General features: G+C 39.3%; 2 protein-coding genes across 5 annotated transcripts in view; one reads left to right on the top strand and one right to left on the bottom strand.

Moving 5' to 3' along the window:
• Nucleotides 1-15,262, bottom strand: part of LOC150080519 (uncharacterized) — a 115,122-nt gene that overhangs the window by 8,013 nt on the left and 91,847 nt on the right. The gene's annotated exons all lie outside the window — the stretch shown is intronic.
• Nucleotides 1,397-9,570, top strand: LOC150080524 (uncharacterized). Of its 2 annotated transcripts, none has more exons than XM_090381430.1 (3): nt 1,397-1,474; nt 3,665-3,857; nt 8,955-9,570. In XM_090381430.1, the coding sequence occupies exons 2-3, from the start codon at nt 3,667-3,669 to the stop codon at nt 9,544-9,546; spliced, it is 783 nt and encodes a 260-aa protein (XP_090237556.1). In that variant the 5' UTR covers nt 1,397-1,474; nt 3,665-3,666; the 3' UTR covers nt 9,547-9,570. The 2 variants fall into 2 exon arrangements, with proteins under 2 accessions (XP_090237556.1, XP_090237557.1); XM_090381431.1 differs by having other exon boundaries at nt 1,474-1,495.

Here is a 15,262-nt window from a genome sequence, read left to right as displayed (position 1 = left end):
ACAATATCTGGCGTGACCATGCGTCGCACGCTCGTACGTATGGGCTTTACCAGCAGACAACCCTTGCGGCATCCTCTCCTAACCAAGTTTCATTGGCGTAAAAGACTCGCCTAGTGCAAAGAACATGCAAGTTGGACGTTGGAAGACTGGAAGAAGATGTGCTGGTCGGATGAGTCACGTTATTTACTCCATACCGTGGATGGTCGTGTAGGGATTTGGCGTCAACAACATGAGGCTCTTGATCCATCATGCATGGTATCAAAAGCGCAGGCGGCCTGTGGAGGCAGTTGTATGGTGTGGGGCAGGTTTCACTGGCAGGAACTTGGACCCCTGGTGCATGTGGAACAACGTATCAATGGTCTCCGCTATCGTCAACTGCTTTTTTGACGTTTTTATGATGATTTGTATAAATGTGAAGAAAATCTTTGTTCAAATTTTATAGAATCCTAAGACTTCTTCACTAACTACAGTAGAAACTGGTTAATACAAAATGCGAAGGACTCTCACAAATATTTCCTATTAACCGAATTTCGTGGTAAAAGTTTTGATGGCTGTAAGGAGAAAAACAGAGGGAACTGGGCATCTAGGTCTGGATTGGTTCGCAGAAAATATTTAGTTGGCCGGCAGGTACTGCAAAATACCAATTATCACAGTCGCGATAACAAGATGTATCTGCAAACCCTTCTCATTCCAACCATTCTTTCTTGCGTGGATGGTAGTGATACCACAGCACTAAGTCGATATATGGCCCACCCATAATTTCTATCCTCGTATTTAACTCAATATTGGCTTGCTAACGAAATAGTTTGAGAAACACTGACTTAAACTGTTTATGGCTAATTTCGGGAACTCACTGTTTTCAGGCCTGTTAGGGTTAAAGGTTACGGTGAATCGGGGGTGGAGTCTCTTGGTCCGGTTGGGGAAGACTCAGTCTTTCTCACACTGCCTTTTAAATGTAAAGTGAACTGGCCCAATGTAAAATGTCGTCAAAGACCTTTAAAATATCGTCAAAGCTACACATTTGCTGAAAATTCCACTGATTTGATTCAAACTCGAAATTCTATTGCTTCATTTAAGGGTGGTCAATACGTGCGTAACTACCACTGCTTACACCAACTTCCACTGCACAAGAACTGAACTAAAAAGATTACATCAATTTCTTGTCTACAACAGCAGACAAAATCAAAATTCATTCAATGTAGTTTATACATTTCCTACACTAATTCTACACATTCATTAGAATATATTTATAGTACGAAGAATGGGGAACACGCCAGGGGCAACTTTTTTCCTCAATTTGGATCACGTGCATAAGCAAGTTTAACAGGAAAAGGAGATTATGAAACTATTCATCGAGAGGTAATCCCTTTTAAATGAGAACTCCATGGTAGTTAGAGTCACAGAGTAGTAACATATCTTACTTCTCTGTGGTTAAAGTAAAGAGGACACACCTGTGAACGTTCCAAGTTCTCTGGTAAGTGCAGGACACTATACTGTAAGTATTCCATTGATTTCTATATTTCTTAAAGTCGAGTATTATGGTTGTGGCAGAAATCAGCATTCACAATTAAGCCATTCAAATTTTTACAGCATAAACCTAAACAAAAAAAAGCAATTTTAAAAGAGCGTTTTCTTTATAGCAGTCATTGTGATTAGCGATATATTTGTTCTCGGTAAATGCTGATATGATTGTAGTTGTTTTAATTTAATAATTATAATAATTTTGAGCCAAGTAAATTAAAGCCATTAGGCGTTCGTGCATTTGAGTATAAATTTCGTATATTCTGTGGTCAGTTTGACTGTTAAGCTGGATGAAAAACCCGAGATTCCAGCAGATGTAACCTGATATTCCTCGTCCGTGACTATCTTACATTGCATCTTGAACTTGGTGCCCTTCTTTCTGCCTGTTTATGAGTCATCGGAGTTTTTCAAGAGCAGAGGTCGTTAACGCTATAAGATGATAGTACGATCACACTTGGAATATTGTATCCAAGTCTAGAATTCGCATCTAAAGAAATGCAGAGAACTTCTGGAGAATGCGCAAAGAAAGGCGAATGAATTACTGAACGCTAAGCATTTTCCCTATGAGGAAGGCTCTTAGAAGATGGGTTTGCAAAGGTTAGCAATTACCATAGGGGGATTTTATTCGGTTTTCTAATGGGTATATGTTTTGGTCTATCGGTCAATTATAAATTTAATTAAGTATGCACTAAAAAAGTGTTATTAAAATAGGTCAATGTATAAAATAGATATCACACTAGGGCCACCCAGAATATTCATTCATCTACCCAATTGTATTGTGTGTGTTCTCTGGTCGATTTTTTCTGTTTGCTGGATGAAACACTCGAGTTTCAGGAGAGGGATTTTGCTATCTACGCCTGAGACGACTAACTCAGCGACGGGGTGAAAGTTCCTCGCGTCATTGGCGGGATTCGAACCCAGTTGAACTGGGTATTTAAGCAAATATAAATGTTATTTCTTAAAGTACATTTATTGAAGTACATAGAAGCCATGCAGCATGACAAACTAAAACAGAAAGAATAAACAAAAATAAAACAATAAATTAATGCTGAGTGATAAAATAGAAGAGTAGCGTTTTTGTTGATTGGCAAAAGCATACAGGGTCAGCAAAAGCATACATTGCATATAATCCGAAGTCTAATAATAATAATACAATACAATATATATACGTATTAGTCTTCATCAATTAAATTACATCAAACACTCAAATATTTACCGCAGGGGAAGAATAAGGAGTTAAGGATTCCAGAACCCTTATCAACAAGTGATTGATACCCATTTACTCAAACACAAATATTTGATTATACAATTCTCAAACCCACTTCCTGAAAAGAAAAAAAAAAGAAGGGGAAATACGGGAAAAAATCAAATTATTTGATTCCACCAAATCAAGGAAGAGAACAAGTAATTATTATAGTTCTTATGGTAACTCATTAAATATTAAAAACCTTCGGAAATACATCTGAGTGTATGTCAGTGATTGCCTAATCTTAAAATCCAACTTTGACAAACTGTTATTTATAATGTAATAAAGATATCTTGTTCCACAATTTAATGTTGTGAGTCCTCGTGAGGTAGCACAGTTAGTAGGATCGCAGTCCTCCCCACATCGGGTGGAAAAGACATGAGTTCAAGTCCCGTCGATGATGTGAGGAATTTTTACCGGCCTTTTTCACCACGTGCCTGAGTAAATTGGTCTCAGACGAGGGGACCTGGTTTTTTCTCCCGGGTTTTTCGTCCAGTGAACAGAAAATGGACCCTAGAACATACTCAATATACAGATAATATACAAGGAGCAATATGGCTTTAGTTGCCGATGGTCCTAAAACCCAATAACAACAAGTGTTGGTGAAAGATACATTGAAACTGGTAAAGTGTCTGGGATTAGTGCGTGGTCTACATAAGTAAGAATGAGATACACAAATGGTAGCACAATTATCTGAAAAAGTATTTTGCAAAATTGAAGAGGAACTTGAGATAAGTTTATATTAGTTGAAATATGATGTATATTTAACAATTTTTGTTGTCTTTGTCTTGTTATTGCAATATTACTTGTTGATAACCATGGCTATTCAATGTTAAGCAATAATAATAAATTTATGATTGAAAAATAATAATAAACAATTCACTTTTCTCTTAACAGAAATGGCTTTCTTGCTGTTGCTGGTGCCGCTAGTTGGATGGATGGTACCTTCCATGCTGTGCAATCCTCTAGCCAACAATTATCTCGACATGACTTACACGTTTGATGAAAGCACCCTTAAATTTCCTGCGCCCAGTATAATGCCATTCAGTATGACTCTGTTAACAAATGAGACCCAAACTCAAGGATTCTGGTAGGAATTCAGTTTCCTAATTTTTTACATAAATATGACAATAATTTGATGCGAAAAGAGTGCAGGGTGATGAGTAGTGGTTTTTTCAGGTTACAATGTTTCTGTTTATTACTGTTCTGTTTCTGTTTATTACGGGCGAATAATCAGTTAAAAAGGACTTCAAAAACGGACGAAGTGTTTTGTTGTGTTTTGGACTCGAGAATGCTTCATCTTATATGTTCTTGTGATAATTTTGTCATGTTCAGAGGGGATTTACGTTTGCGTTAATTAAAATTGTCTATAATTAGGCCCTTTTCACAACTGATCTATGTCAAAGACCTGGCAAGTGTTCTTGGAGACTACCAAATCAAAATTAACATATTTGCAGACTACGTAAAAATTTATAAAGCTGTTCGCATTATCAACGACCATTCACTTCGTTATCATTCTTATCATTCTTAACGAAGCTCTGCAACGAGTAATTCAGTGGCTGAATAAGAATACAATGGTTGTCAATGAAAATCAGTGTGAGCTGATGAGTTTTGCCAATGTACGCAAAAAACAAACAAACAACTTTACTTATTGCATTAACAACAAGGCGATCAAAAAAAAAAGTTAATTTTGCCAAATATTTAGGTATGTTCATCAAAGAATTACTTATCTTTGATGTCCATGTCTCAAACATTGTGAGGACTGCTAGCAAAAAACTAGGATTTCTTAAAAGAATTAACCGAGACTTCAATCAATTGGCACTATTCATATTTCTTCACAAAATTTATGTTAGGCCAGCCCTAGAATATGCCTCCCAGGTCTTGTCATCACATGCAGCTTACCAAAAACAAGAAACTGAAAATATCCAAAAAAAGATCAATGCAACACGTCTGTTTTAAAAGTGGATTAGAATGTAATGAGATGAGAAATCTTACTAGGAGTGGTGTATACTCTTTGGACTTGAAACGTTGAAAGAAAGAAGAGACAAAGCCGATCTACTCCTATTTAGCCAGCTGGTAAATTGTGCCATAAATTGCCCTTACCTTAACTTCAACTCATCGAAAAGAGCTTTAAGAAACCATCCACTGTTTAAACCATCCTATGCAAGAACTAATTATGACCATTACAACTGCTACAACAAGAAACTGCAAGATCAATTAAAAAAGCAAATTTGGAGATATTTGTTACTGTTGGTCTTCATTATCTCTACTCTAGAACTATTACTGCATCTTAGGACCCCTGATGAAGGTAATGCAACAGATACTTTACGATTGCACTGGTATCTTTTTTAAAAAATCCGCAACTTTTATATTCGGAACACTGGTTTAAGGCTGTTCCAAGGAGAAATCCTCTCAGCCTTGTTTTTCTCGGCCATACTCTTTCTCTGTTTTTTCCTTCTGGTCACTCGATCTTCAGGTCTTATGCTTGTGATATATTCATTATTTTTCCAGTCCCTTCGGGCAATAACAACTTTTTCAATTCATCATGTAGAGCTCAACAACTGATTGACGACTTCCTGGATTATATTGAACTTTTTGGTTTAGTGAAAAGAACAGAACAGACAATATTTGGGTATTTATAATCAAGGTTCGAACTGCATTAGAAGGCTCCGGATTTGAGGATTCTCCGAGGATTTCTCGATATCGACGGAATATCGAGAAAATTGTAGTTTATATGTACGAAGGCTTTATGGGAAATTATTGGATCGCATTACAAATACACATGTCCATGTTGAGGAGGCTCCGTAACTCTCGATCAATTTATTTTGCGGTTTTTGTTTTTCAGTGAATCACCCACAAATTTTGTTTAGGGAAGAGGGGAAAGACTTCATACTACAGACTTCATTGTATAGGACATGGAAAAAACAGGGCAGCCAAAGGATCACATCTAGTACAAACATGAAAGAGCACGTTTCATGAATGCTAAGATCTTTAATCGGTTAAAACAAAATTTGAAAAAGGCAAAAGAATTATCAACAAAAAAGCTTCGTGAATGTAGTGACTGAGAAGACCTTTAAGGAATGGACTGAAGCCACGTTCGGAACACCCTTCATGGAAAATCAAATTGATAGCCAAGAAAACATCAACAGGATGCAAGGAATAATTAATAAGTTTAAGGAAAACATCAACACTAATCAGATCGTGACTAACAAAGAAAAACTAAAGGAAATCAATATCAGCAGAGACCACTTAAAAAGAGCAATCAACTGCCTGCCAAATAAAGCAACGATTGGACCAGATAAATTCCCAATATTTATGATTAAAATATGCAGTTTTTACATCATTGATATATTATTACGCATATTCCAAAGAATATTTGTCTTATGTAAGGCGGCTCCTGAACGCTAGTTCATCTCCGCCATGGTTCTCTGTGACGATATACAAAACTCTGTACAATAGCCAGAAATGAGTGTAGTGCTATGTTTGCACAGTGTGCGTGTGTATTGTTGTTGTTGTTGTAGAAGATGGAAGAGGATGTTCCGAAACTGTGGAAAAGCTACTACGTAAAACCATCCCCAAAACAGCAACAATCCCCCCCACACTAAATCTGTAAAAGACTTCACACCAATCGCCATCGGATGTTCTTTACCTAAAATCTTTGAAAAATCAATCCTGGAGATCATTATCCAATTGCTTTAAACAGACCAGAACACCTGCACTCAATATTTCCTCAGAGATCGACTATCACCAATCTCATGGGAACAAGGATAACGATCCAGCCGCGCTAAATAACAAACTGCAACTGGATGTAGTTTTTTAGATGTGGTTGCAGCTTATGACAACATATCCATCCGAGCTCTCGCTGTTATTTTGCGGGACTACTCCTCATCACGGGAAATATCCTCCGTATTTTAAAGAACACTCTTCGGCGCAGACAAGTAACACTGACAAACGGGAACATACTGCATGTGCTATGTATCAAGTTAACAAAGGAGTCCCACAAGGCAGCGTCTTGTCTGCCACGCTTTTTGCCATAGCGTTAGAACCCTTCTTAGCCCAAAACAAGGAGCTTTTTAATACAGAATTCATTACTTCATGCAAATGATATAAAATTTCTTATTGCCTTAGAAGGTCAGAAATCCGCTGACTACTGCAACTAAGTGGCTAACACCAAAATTAACGATCTCCAAAAATATCCAAAATGACAACCTAGATCAAAAGGTTCAATCACGTGTTGATCTAGGACTCAAGTGGGATGAAGGGGTGAACTTCCTTCCGCACTTTGCATACATCCGTAAGAAAACATTCACGGCACTTTGTACTATCAGACAGGCATCAGCGAATCCCAGTTTAATGAAACTGTATATCAACAGATGTGTTATTCCTATTGCCCTACAACGCGTCACAAATCTGGGGTTCAGCTCCGGAAAGCAGTATCAAGGCTTGAATACTGTCTCTTGAGATGGCTAAACAGAATTTCAGCCAAGCCTTTTACCATCTCAAGAGCTATATTATACTCCAATCTGGAGGTCACACCCTGGAGACAGATGATCACCACAAGGAATATAATTACCCTTGCTCAGCTCTTAACGGAACAACTTGATTCGCCGAAAGCCCGAGACTAGATAATAACACCCGGAGAAAAACAAAGACGAGTTGAAAATAAGGATCCCCCACCTCAAGGTCGCATTTCCACTGTTGGATAGCCTTGAAAGATTCTTTCCAGCAAATACTATAAAGCTATTTAATAACCTAAACTTTAATATTAACCCAATACAGCAATCCGGACTTCCAGATAGGCGCTGGAGGGCTTCTCCACTCTACTTCTACCGAAGACATTGACTGCTGTAAACTAGTCTGTGCGGGTAGCAGAGTGGTATCGTTACCGTCCTCCCCATACCTGGTGGAAAAGGCCAGAGTTCGAATCTCGTCAATGACGCAAGGAACTTTAATGGGCATTTTTCACTCCATGGCTGAGTTAGTGGGTCTCAGTTAGTAGATAGCAGGGTTTTTTATCCCAGAAACTGGGGTTTTCTCGTCAGGCAAATGGACCAGAATATAGATGCAATATACAGACACAAAAAAGGGTTTATATAATGAATTACGGGTGACCCTAATATAATATTGAAATCAATTTTGAATTGAATTGAATTGACTGCTGTGAACTATAAAATCGAACTTTTAAGTCCTAAACATTGTTTCTTGTTACGTTTAGTATGCTGTTCTGCTATAAATTTTCGTGCTTTGGTGAATCTGTGTCAACCTTCCAATACTTTGTGTGAAATCAGATGTAGAAGTGTTCTGCTTTCTTGCTGATATTAATTTTGTATTGTTAATCTTTGCTGACATCAAATATCACACGTATTGCATAATCCAGATAACTTGTTGTTGCATAATAGAATAATGTACCTTCACTCCCTGGCTACCGGCAGTTTCTGGGTATATTTTTGGAGAAATAAAGAAAGAAATAAAATAAATACATTCCACATTGCTAGCTTTCACAAGCATCAACACATAACGGTACAATATATAATATAAAACAGTATTCTTGGGTGGCAGAAGGTTGGCTGGAGAAAATAGCAGTCGATTTTGGTCTGTAACTTAGGGTACTCTGTTGGCCGGAATTAACACCAAGGCAGCTAAGGACATATAGCGTCAATATGCAACACAGTAAAATCTCGTTACAAAGAATACATTTTTAGCAAAAACATTTCCAGATCCAGCCAACTTTCCTAATTAATAATTTATTTTAAGATTTATTAATAATTTATTTATTACATTAAAATATTTATTTTAACCGACTAGTGCTAAAATCAGTGGACAGGATCCAGCAGCAGGATCGATTCCTCCGGTCCAGCCCAATCTTCGGATCTTAATCCCGTTGTACATCTGTGGGATGAACTGGAAAAACTTCTTCACCAATCACTACCCACACCACTTAAGGAATTAAGGATGTTTTATATCCGTAAATGGTCCAATATCCTTTGTATCACATTTCTTATTGGTTTCATGCTACGTCGTCTCGTAATACTGATTCGGGACAACTTCTGTTTAACACATTATTGTCTTCTGATCTTAATAAAGTGACCAAGCAGTTTCTTTTTCTGTAAATTTGTGATACACAGAATAAATATGTGCATTCATTCTTATTATTGTCGTCTTGCTAATCAATATTTCTCTTGTTTAGGTTACAACTGGAAAATATCCAAGAATCAACGCACGCTGGAACTCATATGGATGCTCCGTGCCACTTTGTGCCTGGAAGATGGGCTATAGCTGATATCCCGCTGGACCACCTGATAGTTCCCGCTGTTGTAGTAGATATTACTGAAAAGGCCAGCAAAGACAGGGATACCTTTCTTGAAGTGGAAGATCTTGAAAAATGGGAAGAGGAAAATGGTAGAATTCCAGACGGATCAGTTTTGATGTTTCGCACAGGCTGGGGAAAGAAGTGGTCAAACCGAGACGATTACTTTGGAATAGAAAATGGGAACATTGCGGATCTTCATTTTCCTGGTGTTTCTCCAAAGGCTGCTCAGTGGCTCGTTGACAATAGAGTCATATATGGCATTGGATCCGAAACAGCATCAATTGACCAAGGCCAGTCGAAAACTTTCGAAACTCACCAGATTATGGAAGAAAAAAATATCTACAGTATTGAAAACGTAGCCAACATGGATAAACTTCCAGTCACTGGAGCCACTCTCCATATCAGTCCCATGAAAATAGGAAAGTCTAGTGGAGCTCCGTGTCGTATAATTGCTATTTGGAAGAAATAATTTGTACACTCATAGCCAATCCTAATGAAACGAGGTATTTTTGATTAACCTATATAATCCAGATTCGCTTGAAGTTTTAATAAATTGATGCTTTGCAGCTAAATCATGGAGAGCGTTCGGTGAATAAACATTCAAGTACTAAGGATACATATCACGTAACCATATTAAAAAGAAATATTACAATCCGTTCACTATTTTTCATTTTCCAGATGTGAAGTCTCAATTCAGTTGTATTATAACCAGTGCTCGAATTGGAAAACATCAAGGATCAGAAAGCTAATAAATCGCAGCAGATGCCAATATTTAGCAACAAAGACAAGATTAAATATATCTTTTTAAAAGAATCGATACACCAATTCTCGCTGGTTCAAAAAATATCATACACAGTTCTCGCTGGTTCTGGCCTTCCATCACCATTCTGAATGGTTCGTATTTACAGTTGGCCATGATATTTTGGGAAAAAAATTTAAATTAATTTTCTAAGCTTAATTCAACTTTTAAGCTTAATTTAAAAAATTAAAATTTATAAACTGAAACAACAGTACGCTCTGAACCAATTCCAGGCAAATGACATAGTGCGTATTGTAATTTTCACTAGAATAAAAATAAAGAGGTATTTACTCACAACAATTTAACTGAATTTTCAAAGTACCATGGGTTCGGATCTTGGATTCGAACCCTTCTTGGCCAAGTTAGTGAATCTGGGGTAAAAGTCGTTGTTGAGTTTTAAGCGCATCAGCGACTTATTGCGCCGTATTACAATATCTGTAACTTGGTGTGTTCTGTGGTTGATTTTCCTCTTTCCGGAGGGAACCATGCTGTCCTCGCCTGAACGCAACAAACTCATCTATGTGTGAACAATTCCATAAAAATTCCTCTCCTTGGTGGCATTCGGACTCAGATCCTTTCCACCCGTTGTGGAGAGGCCTGTGATTATATCAATTATGTTACTTTCTTTGGCTAGGAGACGGTTATACGTCATAGAATACACGCCATTAAGAGATCCGATATTCTAACCCATCGCGGTCTTAATTGCCTTGCGGTAAATCCCAAATTCTAAGAACTTTGTACTTCGCTTTACTAAAGGTTGGCAACTTCGTGCATGCGAATATATTCAGAACCATTAATATTTGGTATGGTTTTTAATATATGGTGCATCACCATTTAGTATGGTGGTGTATCGTAGAATAACGATGAAATTAGGAGACAGCGAGAAAGTTCAGACAGATACAATGGACATTTATAGGGGTTGTATAAGAATTACCAAAAAGGTCACATTACACAAGTTGAAACAAGATGCTCGAAAATATGGTCACATGACATCAGTACGGTGTATAATCCCCTAAGCTGGCCAGACATCGGTGAACCATGCTCGATATAAGGGTGTCTATAAGATTCTTTGGCAATAAATCCCATTCTTCCACTAGCGCAGATGATAGCTCACCAAATGACCGAGGCGTTTGCTGTCGGCATGCAATGCGACGCTCAAGGGCGTCACACTCGTGTTCGATCTGATTTAAGTCTGCTGGTCGTGCTGGCCACGGCAGTTGTTCGATACCTTCAGTATCAAGATATTCCTCCACCTCTGGAGCTCTATGTGCTGTGCGTTGTTGTGCATGAAAGGAAATAGGTTTCGAGGTTCTGTTCTCGGTACCACTGCGCAGTTACGGTACCTACTCCTATCAAAAACATGAAGCGGTGCGGCCGTTGATCATAATTCCGCCCTACATGAAAATACCGCCTCCCCCGTAAGTGTCCCTTTCTCTGATGTTCGAGGGATGGTATACCGCATTTCTCGCTTTCTCCAGATGAAATAACCTCTAGAATTTGTTTGTACACTAAAATGGGACTTATCGGCTGTACCCACTTGTCAGTGCTCAAGTCAAATGTTCATGACACCAGTTTTGACGAGCTGTGCGGTGTTTTGGGTTAATGAGATACAAACCATTGGCTTCCTTGCCACTTTAATTGAACCTTTTTAACACAGTCCGGATGGAAATGTTTTCACTTGTGGCAACAGCAACCTTAAGAGACAGTTGATGGCAGGCATCGTAGAGTTCTGTCTTGCTGTTAGAACCAGATAGCGGTCTGTTCTGGTTGATAGCCCTCGGACGAACTTGACCAGCTCTTCTTGTAATGGTTCATCTCTCCTGAAAATGCTTCCATAGTGAGATGACACTGCGTGATACATTAAGCCAACGTGCCACCTCCACCTGCGACTGTTCGGCTGGAAGTCATCCAACAGCCAGCCATCTCAAAGTCACATTTCGACGATGACCTGCCATCCTGATTATTGGAGATGTGGCAATCCCACTGAGCAAGCCAAAAACGAGAATTAAGTCATGAGGTCGTAATCCGCGTTTTTATACACTGGCGTGCAAAATTTAAGGACAAGTCAGGTTTTCACCTGTAGCTTCTCATAGCAGTGGCCTGGATATGGGAAAAACATACCAAAGGAATCTCGTGAGGTACAGAAATGACGAAGGAAACAACACCGACACATCGGAAACAAAACGGTACAGAGGGATTATTCAAAAATGGCAACATAGCACTGGCTGCCATGATATAGATGCATCACTGCCAAAGATGGAACAAAGGGAACAGTTAATCCTCAGTAGGAGATATGGCCACTCCTAATGTCGATGCAAGCGTTGCACCGCCTGTCTATACTTAGAACAATGTTGTTGATAAGTTCTTGCGGTAGCATCGTCCATTCCTCTGTTAGCACCAACTTCAGCTGGTGAACATTTTCAGGTGGGTGTGGACGTGCCGCTAGGCATCTCCCCAGGTGTCCCATATGTGTTCGATGGGATTTAGATTGATGGAACGGGCAGGTCAATCCATACGAACAATGTCCTCACTTTCGAAAAGCATATCAACAGCTGCAGTGCGATGGGGTGTGGAGTTATCATCCATAAACACGAACTCGGGGCCAATGGCACCTCAGAACAGACGCAAATGGGGAAGGATTACCTCACCGTGCACCGGTTACAGTACCGACTTCCAGTATGTGGAGTTGTGTACGTCCATCCAAGATAACGCCTCCCCAGACGAGAACACCTCGACCGCCATATCGATCCCTTTCAGTGATGTTTGTGGTGTGACACCGTGTGCCAACCTCTCGCCAGATTAGCTGACGTCCAGTACAGTTGCTGAGGCTGAATCACCTCTTATCAGTAAAAAGTACCTTAAATAAAGATTTTGTGGTTGTACCTTTAGAAATAGTGCTAGACCTTAAGTTTTGCACACGGAGTAGTAATGAATAATTGGCATTATGTGCTGCTCTGTAAGGTGGCATATAGATTTCCATTGAATACTCGAAATTTGCATATATGTCAAGATGTATACAGGGTGTTTCAGTTAAACGTTTCAGAACTTCTAAGAGGGGTAGGGTACATCCTGACAACTCGAAATCATATAGCAATGTGGGGTCGGAAATGCTTTCCTGAAGCGGTGTTGTACACAGAAGCACCATAAAGAAAAGAGACCGTAAGTGAGAAATCGTTTTAATAATACATGAAAAGAAGCAAAAGGTACATGGATTAAAGTAAGTGTTCGAAGTTTCTTCCACGGGCTACAATGCACGCCTCACATCTCCGACGCATGGACATCCGAACATTCTGGAATACTCCAGGCGAATTTCGAATTTCTTCGGCAGCTACTGCGATTCTTGCAACCAGCTCCTCAGCATTGTCAACAGGGGTGTCATAAACTAGCGATTTCATATGACCCCAGAAATAAAAATCAAGACATGATAGGTCGGGTGACCGAGCAGGCCAACGCACGGGACCACCACGTCCGATCCACTGTTGACCAAATGTGACATCCAGGTAGTTACGAACATCTCCGCTATAATGGGCAGGGGCTCCATCGTGTTGGAACCACATTGTCTGTTGCGTCGATGCAGAAATCTGTTCATCTCTCAAAAGTTGTGGCAATACTTGCTGCAGAAAGATCAAGTAGATAGGTCCGGTTAGACGACACGGTAACAGGTAAGGTCCGATGAGGTGATCTCCCATAATACCGGCCCATACATTGACCGAAAATCGAATCTGTGCTGCACGACGTCGTATTGCATGCGGGTTCTCGACCGCCCAGATATGGTCGTTATGCGTGTTGAAAATTCCTTCCCTTGTGAAGGATGCCTCATCGGAAAACAACACTTCAGCAGGAAAAAGGGGATTTGTAGCACATTTTTTCTGCATCGACGCAACAGACAATGTGGTTCCAACACGATGGAGCCCCTGCCCATTATAGCGGAGATGTTCGTAACTACCTGGATGTCACATTTGGTCAACAGTGGATCGGACGTGGTGGTCCCGTGCGTTGGCCTGCTCGGTCACCCGACCTATCATGTCTTGATTTTTATTTCTGGGGTCATATGAAATCGCTAGTTTATGACACCCCTGTTGACAATGCTGAGGAGCTGGTTGCAAGAATCGCAGTAGCTGCCGAAGAAATTCGAAATTCGCCTGGAGTATTCCAGAATGTTCGGATGTCCATGCGTCGGAGATGTGAGGCGTGCATTGTAACCCGTGGAAGAAACTTCGAACACTTACTTTAATCCATGTACCTTTTGCTTCTTTTCATGTATTATTATTAAAACGATTTCTCACTTACGGTCTCTTTTCTTTATGGTGCTTCTGTGTACAACACCGCTTCAGGAAAGCATTTCTGACCCCACATTGCTATATGATTTCGAGTTGTCAGGATGTACCCTACCCCTCTTAGAAGTTCTGAAACGTTTAACTGAAACACCCTGTATAATATCAGATAATCGCCTTCGGTGACTGTTCACAATAAAATATTCTTGAAAAGCATTTTGTTCGGTTAATTTTGTCGAGCAGTGTATTTATTGGCCACATGGCCTGTTAACGTGATCCGTCTGTGGAATTTGTTTTGTCTATTAGGGAAGATTCAGTCTTCGCCAAAAGACTGAATCTTCTGAACAGGACTGAGTACAATGCCATCTGCTCCTGTAAGAACCAGGTAAAACACTTTTGTTTGAATTTGCACAAAGACAGAATTCTTCTGTTCGTTGACTGTCAATCAGGTGAGAAACATGAACGTTTGATTAAAGTAGCTTTTACCTGTACAGATTCTGTATCTGGAAAATTAAACCATAAATACAAGTCCCCCAAAACCAACCAAATAATTTAATAATCGGATGTAAACTTCTTCAGACCGTACATAATTAGAAGCACAGAATTTGAGATCAAGTTTAAAAGTATTAACAGAAAAAAATGTGCCAATTGTGTTTCAAAAAACACAATTTGTTTATTTTTACCTCAAATATGTAGTTATTGTTCCGTGTTTAGAAAGAAATTGCTGATCACAACCAATAAAAATCCGAAAAGAGGAAAAAAAAAAACAAGGAAATACAACACTTTGCGCTATTGCAGATGATTGCTCAACGATTTGCGCTGTTGCAGCCGATTGCTCAACAAATGGCTTGATGTTACCCTACTAATGGACAGATCTCTCATAAAAAACAAATATTTCAGATCTAAATCTCTGAGGACCATCAGAGACATTCCTCATCAGTCGATATGACAGCCGCGAGGGTCATTGTGAGAATTAGTATCAACACACTGCCTTTGAACTCTAAAGTTAACTCGCCACAATTTAAAATGAGCGTTCAAATTAAAATGTCATCAAGGTCTTCCAAGATAATGTGCTGCCATGTGTGTCACTAAAAAAAGAGAGACACGTGTCG

Source organism: Mastigoproctus giganteus, chromosome 9 (assembly GCF_048544385.1).
Source record: "Mastigoproctus giganteus isolate SK-2022 chromosome 9, ASM4854438v1, whole genome shotgun sequence".
Taxonomy (NCBI): Eukaryota; Metazoa; Arthropoda; class Arachnida; order Uropygi; family Thelyphonidae; genus Mastigoproctus; species Mastigoproctus giganteus.
Note: the sequence above shows the minus strand (reverse complement) of the source record. Positions and strands in the feature narration are given on the sequence as shown.